This window comes from Lathyrus oleraceus, chromosome 3, assembly GCF_024323335.1.
Source record: "Lathyrus oleraceus cultivar Zhongwan6 chromosome 3, CAAS_Psat_ZW6_1.0, whole genome shotgun sequence".
Classification (NCBI taxonomy): domain Eukaryota; kingdom Viridiplantae; phylum Streptophyta; class Magnoliopsida; order Fabales; family Fabaceae; genus Lathyrus; species Lathyrus oleraceus.
Genome location: NC_066581.1, coordinates 510,465,556 through 510,478,350, shown reverse-complemented (window position 1 = coordinate 510,478,350; position 12,795 = coordinate 510,465,556). Strand labels below are relative to the sequence as shown.

The 12,795-nt window shown below is 31.3% G+C and overlaps 2 protein-coding genes across 2 annotated transcripts; one reads left to right on the top strand and one right to left on the bottom strand.

Annotated features, from left to right (window-relative positions):
* The first annotated feature begins 5,899 nt into the window (after positions 1-5,899).
* Positions 5,900-6,820, top strand: LOC127131879 (zinc finger protein 1-like). Its single transcript, XM_051060770.1, has one exon. It carries the CDS (start codon positions 5,900-5,902, stop codon positions 6,818-6,820), a length of 921 nt encoding a protein of 306 aa, XP_050916727.1.
* Positions 6,821-9,489: 2,669 nt separating this feature from the next.
* Positions 9,490-10,609, bottom strand: LOC127128490 (uncharacterized). Its single transcript, XM_051057840.1, has 3 exons — positions 10,422-10,609; positions 10,147-10,207; positions 9,490-10,082 (listed from the first exon to the last, which is right to left on the bottom strand). The coding sequence occupies exons 1-3, from the start codon at positions 10,541-10,543 to the stop codon at positions 9,606-9,608; spliced, it is 660 nt and encodes a 219-aa protein (XP_050913797.1). The 5' UTR covers positions 10,544-10,609; the 3' UTR covers positions 9,490-9,605.
* Positions 10,610-12,795: the final 2,186 nt, after the last annotated feature.

Sequence of the window (12,795 nt, the reverse complement as noted above, 5' to 3'; positions counted from 1 at the left end):
GAAACAAATGTGTAAAAATGATTTATATGGTGTAACAAATAAATCTAATTTTAATTTAAAAATTGTTGATGCTTGTTTTTTGAATTTCTTGTAGGAAAATATGGCGTAACCCAACATGTGTCTAGAAAGTAGTTTCATTTATGATCCATTTAAGTTTATTAAAAAGTGATTGTCATTGGAAGAATATGCAATCCTATTTTTCCTCAAGGAAACAGAATTTCTCTCACGGGATGACCATGCATCATCTTCCATAAACGATCCAACGGTTAGCTGCGTCTTACTCATATGCAGTTGCTAATCATCTATCCTATTTAAAGGAAAATGTACGTCATTCTTCAGGTATGATTCATTTTTCCATTTAGATTTCATTTATCACTCTCTTACTGACTTGAGCGTTGGAGTGCTAACCTTATATGTTAGTCCTCATTCCACCACATCAGAAGTCTCGAACCACCGTAACTCATTGTGGATCTAACTTCTCTAATCTTTATACAACTCCAGAGTATAACATTAGCGCTGTCTGTGGGAATCGACATTTATTCCTAAAATTTCCATGACTCATCGCTTCTCAATTCAATCGAATCAAATCCATATCTCATACGGTCAAAGCTTATATCTCCATCTCCAAACTAATTCCTCCAAGATTGGAACCGAATTCCTTTCATCTGATGCACTAGAAGATGACAACTTCCAAAGTCAATCGCTTCACAGTTCAATAACAAGCAGTCGCAGAAGCAGTCATGAATCCTCTTCCCTTCCTTCTCGAGGGATGAACAATCAGTCCTTGAAGATGAATCCCTCTGTTCTTCCATCGCCAAGCCTTGTCCAACCTAGGGCAGACCCAAGAGTTTCAACCTCCTTCATTCGTTGCAATTGCTCCACAATTCCATTTAGGTGAGCCTTACTTAAGACTTATGTTATCACATATTATAACGGATGTAAAACACTCCCTAGTTTTTGGCTCATGCAGACTAATCTTGACCAAAAAGGAGCTAAGGAGTTCTTAAACAGTATGTACCCTACGGTTCAACAACAAAACTTCCAGGCCTTTGCATAAAGACTAGCCCAAATCAAAGAGAGCTTACATAATGCCATTCCAAATAGCAACACTGTGTTATAGCCAACATCACATAAAATTTCCAGGCCAAGGACGAGTCCAAGAGAAGTCCAAACATCCCCAAGTTGGCGATGACATATACATCATACTTATTATCTAGATCACGAAGGAGGAATGGATAACCACACTCTTCCCATAGGTCTCTAGAAGAGCTTGCGAGGACGATGCTCACTGAGACCAATATTCCCAAATATTTCTAGGCTGATGCAGTAAGCATCGCTTGCTATGTTATAAATCGTATCTTGATAAAATCAATTCTAAAGCAAACACTTTATGAACTATACAAAACGAAGAAAGCCAAATATCTCTCACTTATATGTCTTTGTTTGAAAATGATTTATCCTTAACAATGAGAAATATAACCTCAAAAAATTTGACGTAAAAGCTGATGAAGGAAAATTCATAAGATATTCCACTTATAGAAAAGCTTTTTGAGTCTTTAATAAAGGAACTCTGATAACCGAAGAATCATTACATGTCATCTTTGATGAATATAATCTTAAACTAGTATAAGTAGAAGTTGTTGACTGTCCAGGTATCTTAGAAAATACCAATATGAAGAAAAACAATCAAGAACCGAACCAAGACAAAAGCGAAAAATCAAGAATAAGAGGTGGTTCAGGATAAAATCTCAGAAACTTCACTAGAACATCCAGATCTTTTAAAGGAATGAATACCAATAAGAGACTATCTTATCCAGAATGTTATTGGAGATATCTCTAAGGGAGTTACTACTCGACGATCCCTCAACAAGGTATGTAACTTTATGAATTTTGTTTTGCAAATTGAACCAACGGGAATTGACAAAGCTATCATAGATGAACATTGGTCTCTTGCCATGCAAGAATATTTAAATTAATTTGAACAAAACAATGTTTGAGAACTCGTTTCCAAAGCTTCAGATAATCTAGTGATTGGTACCCAATGGGTCTTTCGCAAAAGGCTGGATGAAGATGGCAACATTTTAAGAAATAAAACCATACTCGCTGTAAATAGATACAATCAACACGAGGGAATAGATTTAGATGAAACATATGCTTTTGTAACTAGATTAAAATACATAAGGATGTTACTAGCTTTCTCATGCATCATGAATTTCATATTATTTCAAATGGATCTACAAGTAATTTTCTAAATGGATATATCCAAGAGGAGGTATATGTTGACTATCCTCCAGGTTTTGTCAACCCAAATTTTCCAGACCATGTTTTCAAGCTTAAGAAAACACTATATGGATTAAACAAGCTCAAACGGCTTGGTATGGTCGTCTGGGAAAATTCTTGCTATAAAACATGTTTCAACGAGGATAAGTTGATAAAACTCTTTTTATCAAGAAAACCGAACATGACATCTTACCAGTTCAAATTTATATCGATGATATTATCTTTGGTGCTACTAACAAATTCTTGTGCAATAAATTTTCGGAAATTATGCAAAATGAGTTTGAAATATCAATGATGGGAGGGCTCAAATATTTTTTAGGACTTCAAATCAATCAACCTAAGGAAGGATCCTTCATAAATCAAGTCAAATACTGTAAAGAGTTATTAAAAAGGTTTGATATGGAGAAGTCTTAGGTAATAGAAACTCCAATGTCAACTTCATGCAATCATGACAAGGACGAAGATGGAAAACTAGTTGAAGAAAGAAAGTATTGAGGTATGATAGGTCTCGTATCTATCTAACTTCATCTCATTCTGATATAATGTTTGATGTCTGTATGTGTGCACGCTTTCAAGCATCCTCGAAAGAATCACATCTCAGTACGATCAAACGCATCATGAGATATCTCTATAGCACACAAAAAATGGGTTTATGGTACCCCAAGAGAACGGATTGTGACTTAGTTGGGTACTCCAACTCCGATTTTGGTGGGTGAATACTAGATAGGAAAAGTACCAGCGATACGTGTCACTCACTTACTTGGAAACTTGCTTGTCTCATGGCATATCAAGAAACAAGCAAGTGTTAGACTATCCACAGTTGAGGCAAAATATGTTATTATGGGTAGCTGTTGTGCTTAACTTATTGGGATGAAACAATAACTCAGTGACTACGGTATAAATCTTGGAGTTGTTCCAACAATATGTGACAGCACTAGCACCATAAACCTCACATAAAAAACCCGGGTCTTCACTCTCGACCTAAACACACACACACACACACACACATACACATATGTACGCGCGCACACACACACACACACACCTCACACACACCCTCACACACATACACACTCACTCACATAGACACACATACACCCACACACACACGCGCACGTACATGCACACACACACACGCACACATGCATACATGCATACGTGCACACATGTACACACACAACACAACACATACACTTAAAATAATTTTTCTTACCTTTTAATGTCTTAAACATACTTTCAAAATCAAGCCAAGTGATTAAGATATTGTCCCCTATCTTTTAAAAGATTTTTTGAACTACCAAATCAATTGGGGACTTAAGCCAATCGATTGGAAAAACTTTTATGAGCCAACCAATCAGTGGAGCATTAAACCAATCGATTAGAAAAGGGTCAAATGTTTAACCAAACGATTAGGACAACGCCTTAATGACTTGTAACAACTCTGTATCTTCTTTCCTTTTAAACAATCATAATTGATTGATTTTAGGGCTGTCAATCAATTTGAGCATTAAGCCAATCGACTGGCTCATCAATTATGTCCATGGATCATTTTCTTTTCTGATTTTCCATCGCCTATATAAAGGAGGCTCGCATCCTCTTCATCTCATGCAACTTTCAAAATCTTTAAATTTTCTTTAAAATTTTCTCTTTATTTTCTCTCTTTCTCTCTCTATAAATATTTCTTTATCACTTAAGTTGCCTTGATGCTTTTGAGCAAAACTTTACTTGCGAGGAAATGTTTGTAATTGGTCGTGTTGTTTGTTTAATTCTTGAGTGTGCGATACTCTTGGGAGATTGAGTTTGGTTCGTGAGATAAACCATTCATAAAATTTATGTTTTGATTTCTTGAGCCTTGTCGGAAAAAACTATGTTTGTTTATTGAGATAAGCCTAAAAATCTTTATACAATTTGTTAACTTATTACGGGGTAAAAGCTATATTTCTTTGGGGATAAGTCTGTAAAAAATCAAGTTCAGATTGTATTAAGATTCGTGGACATAACAGGTAAAAACTCAAAAATTTATAGTTAAAATATCAAGAAGATATCTTAAAGATAGGAGTAGGTCAACGTTCGGCCGAATCTGAATAAATCTCTGGTGCAATCTCTCTAACCTTATCCTATTGAATTTCCGCTATTTGATTAATGTTCTTTACTTTTTGTTGTTATACTCTATATTTAAGAAACTACTAACACAATTTTAATATAACGATTTTATTTTACAAAATAAATAAATAAAATCATACAAGGGCTTACAGCCAATTACACACCACCGTTTCAAAACAACTTATAAATTAGTACACCAACTTAAGGGACGTTTGTGTCATTATACAAAAAATGTTACACTGGAATTCACGTACATTTTATTCCTTGAAATATAATTTATTAATGAACTTCTTAATTTTTATTCTCACTGTCATATTATTTTAACACAACTATTTTTAATTTTAATTTTTAAATTTTAATTAAAATAAAACCTAAAAATATTGCTAAGAATTTACTCCTAAATCAATAACAAATTAATTAAAAATATTTTATAGAGATTCTATAGAAGTTTATGGTCTCGCAATTAAATAAATGTATTTTTATTTTAGTTTCTAAATGATAATTAAGTATCTCACTTATTTTTTAGGCAACAAGACTTTAAATAAAAAAAAATGAATTTAGATATTTTTTTCATAAATTGTTTTAAAATATTTTATCTTTTTATTCTTTTATTTTGATTATGTCAATAAATTTAGTAATTAATATTTATTAATCACTATTATGTATTATGCTAAAATTATTTTGATATTCTAAAACTAATTGTGTATAAAACTATTTTATACCCTCAATTAATTACTAAGAATTGATATATTCATAATTAAACAAATGTCAAAGCACAATTGTGATATTTTTTAAATGGCTAAATATTGAAAATTAGAAACACGCATTTTATATTTTTTTCGACACACGCATTTTAAATATTTTATTCTTTGAAAATATATATAATTTTTATATACTAGTATTAACCGCATAAAATATTAATAATTTAACTTTTTTTAATTGAGACTAAACCTCTTTATATTTTTATAAGTTGTACTACAATTTTTTAAGTGTTAAATTATATATATATATATATATATTATATATATATATATATATATATATATATATATATATATATATATATATATATATATATATATAGTATTTTAGCTAATTTAAAATCAATCAAATCTAAACATGTGCAATATAACAGCTTAATTAATTGAAACGTTTAAGCCAACCCGTGTTAAAGAAAATATGAACATATCATCGATCAATATAGCCATAATTACATCCGAAAATATTTCCAAGTTTCCAATTTGCTTCTAAGTTTGAAATTATTTAAGGAAGACAAAGATATTAATGCACAAATCAACAGGTACACATCGTTTCAAATTTTCAATCCTAGCCATTATAATTATAACTCAAATAAATGAATTAAGAAAATATGCATATGATGAAATCTCTTTCCTTATATAAAGATATTTGCATTAACTCAGATATTTTTAAATAAATAGCCCTTATCATCAAGTAAAAAAACCACAACTTCATTCTCCACAATAGATTTAGTTTGCTTGCTTTCCCTACTTTCACCATGGCATCTGAATCTTCTAGCTTCTCAGCCACTTCACAAGATCAAAGTGATTCTTCTCACTCAAAAAAAGTGGTGAAAACGAAGGAGATTAAACAAGATCAATCCTCAAACACCAATTCCAACAATCTTATTAGTTTCGTGAAACTTTTAAAAGAGGATTTCGTTTCAGAGTCGAATTTACTAGAATATGATTTTTTTAATCCGACCCAAATTGATTCATCATCTTGTTTTCCTACCAAAAACAACTATGAAGGGAGAGATGAAAACAAAAGTGAAGAGAAGAATTCAGATTCAAGGCTTTTCTCATGCTCCTTTTGTAGGAAACAATTTTCGAATTCACAAGCTTTAGGAGGACACCAGAATGCTCATAAAGCAGAACGTGCTTTAGAAAAAATGCGCAAAGAAAGGTACGACACTGCTGGTGCATTACATTATGGACAATCTCGGTTTCACCCTTATTTTAGTTATCAAAACACTCTTTTTAAACCTTATAATTATAACACATTTGGGAATAGAATTGATTCCACAATTCAAAAACCACCTTATTTAAACCCTAACCCTAAGTTTACTTCAAATCGTTTTGGATATGCTAATGGTGTTTTGTGTTTGCAAGAGAGATTAAACCCTTCTCTTGTGTCATTAACAAACATGAGGAATGGTAATAGCATGGTTGGAAATCTAAGTATTGGTGGTGGAACTACATTAAAGATTGAAGATGGTTCTCATAATAAAATTACCACTAATCTAAAATTTAGAGACTTTTTTTCACATGTTGCTACAAGTTCAAATTCAAATATGGAAAATAAAATGATTGTGGCTCCCACTTCTACCATGGATGATGTTCATCATTCAAAGTCCAACATCGAAGGAGAACCCTCAAATTCTGAATCTTGTGAACTTGATTTGTCACTTAAGCTTTAGATAAGTTGTTATTTATTTATTTCCATATAATAATGTTTTGTTAATTTGATTGCTAGTCTCTAGTTGAACTTATGTCTTGGTATTCATTTATTGTACTACTCAAATTATTAGAGTATATTTAAGAAATCAATTATTAGTATTAATGAAGTTTTGATTCCTACTTTTTTTTCTAGATAAATTGTTTTGATTGTTAGTTCATATATATAAATGGATCAACTAAATTAATGAGAAAAACAACAACTTAAATGAGAACATATAAGTCATAAAAATTACATATGAGATTTAAAAAAATTCCGTATAACCCTCCAATTCTACACCTCTATCTTGATAGACTATAATAAATCTCCAAGATTACAAACTAAACCATTAAAAACAATATGTTCCTATGCTTCCATATGCTTCAAACTCTTGCTAACGAGAATTCATGCCAATTAATTTTTAATTAACACAGCCAAGTTTTTAATTATAAGCCTCGTTTCATTCAATTTTTTAAAATAATTTTTTATTGTATTACATAATTTTGTTTAAAAATTATAATTTTTTAAAAACTTAAAAAAATTGATTTAAATAAATTTTCATAGAAACAACTTAGAAATTTCATTCTCTTGTTATGACTTTTTTATTAAAATTTCTATTAGTTGTCATGACTTTTTTTTATTAAACTATTGCTGGTTGAGTTGCTTACGCTGCTATAGTCAGTGCAGTTGGTTCGGCAGCAGACCGATCAGTTTGTGTCATGAAGTTTAAGAAAATGTTTTAGTTTGTAAACACATTATCTTAATACTTTGAGAACTACTAACATTTAGTATTACATAAGATCCTATATCATAAATAAATAATTAAAGCAATGAACAATGGTGAGATTTTATCAGTTGAGTTTGTTTCTTAGTGAAGATCTTCAGTTGTAGATTATCTTAGGTAATAAAAAACATTCTCGCATTCTGTTTTCATTCATGATTTTTTATTATTTTATTGATGATTCTTATGATTTTATTTTACTTTATTTTGTCATCATTAAAATCAAAATCACATGTACAATGGGTTTCGTTCCATTTGTTAACGATCACGTGGATCTATGTGTTTTGCAAGTATAACCATCTGCTATTTTTTATGACGAAAATCGATGGTAATTGATGACAACTATCAAAGCATATTTTAAAGATGATAATTTCACAAGTTAAATGACTTTTTTGATGTTGATAGCTCTTTTCAAGAGTTCTTTGTGACAACTCATAAAGAGAGAGTTGATTGCAATTGTCTCCGAGCTCCTAATGATGGCATCTAATCAAGAGGACACCTCAAACCTCATTAGGTAGATAATTTAAAAATCCAATTGAAGTGTTAATTAATAGTTGAATCAAGCTGAGAATCTTAAAGTTTGAAAGAGATATATAGAGTGGAAGTTTGCCGAGTCCTACACTTAGTTTCTTAGAGAGATCAGTTTAAATTATAAAAGGTAAAGAGTAAGTCTTGAAGTACTAAGAAAATAACAGACACACATGTATACACACACGCGTACACACACACATACGCGCGCACACATGCACGTACGGACACACACGCTCACGCGCGCGCGCACACACACATGCACATACGCACGCACACACAACACACATACATACACACACTTTCAAACCCTCTATGTTTTAATTAAAACTTCTTATAAAATCTAAAGACATGTATGAAATTTATTAAAAATTATTTCTAATAAATTAGAAAAGTTAATTCACTGCTTAATCGATTAACGAATTGGACTAATCGATTGGAGCAAGCTGGAATGCCTTCTAATGCTTAGAAAAACTATTAATCAATTTATACATTTAGTTGTTTTAGGGTATACTTTTATGAATTAGAGTTTTCATCTTTTGAAGTGTTTTAATTGATTAAGATATATGTTAATCAAAATAAATTAATACATTTGGACCATTGATCATTTCATTTCTTAGCAAAAAAAGTCTATATAAAGGAGATTTCTCCTCATTTAATTTTAAATTAGATTTATGAAAAGAAAACTCTAGATTATTTTTCTATTCTCTCTATTTGATAAATTATTTTTTCATGAATAATATTGTAGTGCTAAAAGACCAAAAAGTCCTTGTGAGACTTGTGGTGTAACTGGTGATGTGTCTAATTTATTGTAATCAAGAATGCGAATATTTTGTGTAATATCTTAGGTAAAAGATTTAAAAAATTTCAAGATAAACTTGATAAATGATTGTGAGAAGTTTCTTGAGCTAAATCCGTGTAAAAACTCTATTTATAGGTTCTTGGACTAAACTTGTGTTAAAGCTTTGTTCCTTAGTTCCTCAACTACAACATTGTAAAATATCATTTTGTCTCTTGTAGAAGGTTCGTGAGATGATCATGTAAAAGTTCAAGTGTGTTTTTTAGTGAAACTCTTAAGAAGAAATTCTTTGAGTGTAGAAGTAGATCGAGTGGTTAGACCGAAAATCTATAAATCTTTGGTTTATTCTCTATCTCTTCTCTCTTTATTTTCCGTTGTTTATTTTATTTCCGTTGTGTATCTCTCTTATTGAACTTGTTCTTTATATCGTTTAAGTATCATATCATTGTTTGTTTATCAAATTTAATATAATTATTTTAAAAATCAAAGATTTTTATAAATTGTTTTTGAAATTCAAATAACACAATTTACCCTCCATGTCTTGTGTTTGAAGTTACTTAATCATATAATTACAGTTACTTTTACATATAATTATGCCCTTAAAGAGTATATGTCAATGAACATAAAATAGTATATAAACTAGAATAGGGCTGTTAATCATTAGTCATGAACCTTTTTACACAAGGCACAGTAATTACCCTTGGGTGTGAGTTGATGTGAATCTGTTGCATCTTTTATCATCTCTTCTGTTGCATTGGAATCTGATGCATTTTTTTGTATATCTTGCTGTGAATGATCTGATATATTTTCATCTGCAGGTGGAAAAATGGTATCAACAGCGGCCTTTGATGTTGAATCGTTTCCTTTGAACATTAGCCTTAGGATTTTGACAGCAATGAGAGCCAAGACAGTAGCTGAAGGAACAAAGACAACATCAGGAATGGCATTCATAAATTTCAGCTGCGGCAGTGTTGTTTGTCCGGTTCTTTTAGCCACCATGGCTGCTGGTGGTGCAACTATTGCAGTGATTATCATAGATTCATCTACTCTGTTGAGATTCACATTCTTATTCATGAAGTCTTTGAACATCTCCTTTCTAGCTTCTTCATTAGATTCTTTCCAACGTTTGAAAATTTCCTATAGGATGGAAAATATGTGAAATTTCTCTTGTACACCAAAATTGTGTAACAAGAAAACTAACCTTTACATCGTTATATGACGGGGCATCATAATGCTTCCCCGGTACAGCCACGTTTAGTATGCTGCATAAATCATGATTCTTTGTTACGGTGATAATCTGATCGAATGCAAATTTTTTAGCGCGTTTTGAGAGATTTCTCTGGGTTCAAATTTATTCAGACTAGCGTAATCTTGTCATTGGTATTATTTCTATGAAATTTTATTTTCAACTATCTTCATTTGGTAAATACTAAAATGAAGGTGATTATATTTCATTGGAATGAATTGCATGCTTACTTGAACGTATCAATAATAGCAACATGGAATGCTTCAAACTCCTTGATATCTTTTTCAACAAATTGCTTATAGAGTTTATTCATTACCAAACTCAACATCTGAGATGTTGAAAATCCTGTCATGCAAAATCAAAATAATACTTGAGCAATAAATATAGAAGTAATTAAATGTGATGAGTTGAAGAGATATTGTGGAACAAAAAGATAGGGTGCTGGGTTAATTCATGCATGGCATCTACAATTTTGGTGTTAAAGGAAAGAATTACTTTCTAGTTTCCCTTAACTTTAAATTAATATAATATAATATATCATCATATTCATATCTTTTACTGTTTATTGGTCTGATACTTTGCATGGAATAGCTTGTAACTTAAGCAACATCAACCTAATGAATCTCACGGATGCTGTTCAGTAAGCTTTCCATTGTTTTAGATACTACGCAAATCTTCATGTTAGTTGAACTCACATTAGATCCAATATCTGAGAAGCCAAGTTTGGTATCTATTTGATTAAGTACAGTTCTACCTTTGCTAAATCCATGGATGAATGTCTTGGGCTGATGAAAACAACATGAAGGAGTGTCTACTGGCCTTCCTGAAATATATGTAAATTATATATAAATTTCGTGATTCGAATCAAATACGTAAAATCTCAAACCTTCAAGATTTTAAAGGCATTTTGAGATTTTATTTTGAGTCAAACTCAAATCAAAAACACAATATTTTCATTCCACATTTGTTATATATTATATATGTGCTTATCAAGATCGTGGCGTTGAGTGTGAATATGGAAGAAGAAAGTTAGTCTAAAGGGGATGAATAGATCCAAACTAAAAATTCAACCGTCATTTCAAAATCAGAGTGTTTTTAAAAATGATTTGCAAGTGGAAGGTTTGATGTGAAACTGAAAATTATACTATTCAAATATTGATCAAGTTAATACGAACCGTTTCACAAATACCAAAGATTAATATGATTAAAAACTTGGTATGAATTGATTCAATTGTGTAATGCACAATAAGTGTTTAAACAATGATTCAACAAATGGAATTCTAAGGTCAATTTGTTTCATAGAATTTTAATCACCAATCTAGCTTAATAAGTTATCCGATTCCAATAAAACCTAATGTTTACGTAATAAATCACTATCAATGAGCAAACGATAACTACAATGAAATTGGAAAACCTAAGCATGTAAATACTATGAATTAAACGCATGAGAGAGAGAGAGAGAGAGAGAGAGAGAGAGAGAGAGAGAGAGAGAGAGAGAGAGAGAGAGAGAGAGAGAGAGAGAGAGAGAGAGAGAGAGAGAGAGAGAGAGAGAGAGAGAGAGAGAGAGAGAGAGAGAGAGAGAGAGAGAGAGAGAGAGAGAGAGAGGACGCCGAGATTTATAATGCTTTGACATTCGTCATCGCTTTGCCCAAGTGCACTCTTCAATGGTTTCCCATTGTAAGTTGTTATTTATTGTGAATTTAGTAAACAAAAACAAGTTTCAACTTACTTAAGAGATTAAACTCGAAAAGATCCCAAGACATATTTTGTTTAAATCATGAACTTTAAATGATTTTGACATAAATGTTGAAATGTGCAGTTCTAAAGTAATAACTGAAAATCGAAATAAAGTTTAAAAGTGATGACTGAAATTTAAATTGAAATCGAAATACATATGAAAATAAAGACTGGAAATGTAGAAAATATTTGAATTTAAAAAGTTTTAATTTATAAAAAGTAGAACACATACGTACATTCTGAAACTCTTTTCTCAATCACACAGATACTTTGAGTTATGTAGAATTGTGTACCATTGTGGACCCCTAAAACTCAAAGTTAACACTACTTATATACTAATCCTAAGGTAAATGTCTATAACAATCGACTACACATAAATTGTCATGTCTTTAATTCCATGTAGCATTTGTCTTCGGTAGGCTTCCACATGTCTTTTAGTGACCGTTTGATCTTATCCACTTACACCTCATTCGACCGCGTAAAAAATGGCTTGAAACTCTGAGTTTTACTAAGTCCCCAACTCTTAAGTCCGACTGCGATTTCGACCTCAGTAACATTCCTTGTCGACAAGTCACATTTTTCGAAATCCTCATGGTCATTATTCAACATTTTGACTTTACACCAGTCATTATTGCATGACTTTTATCACATTAATGCTAGTGTCGAAAATTTGAGATAACACCTGCATAGTTCCTTGTTATTTGACAAATATTTCTATGAGTTTATACAATCACCAATCCATAATACAACTGAGAAAATAAATCTCTTATTTGGATCTTGACTTGTATATAACCTAAATGCCAAACTCTTTTACGCAATATTTACTCAAATTACGTTTCTTGAATATTCCAATACCATCAATTCTTC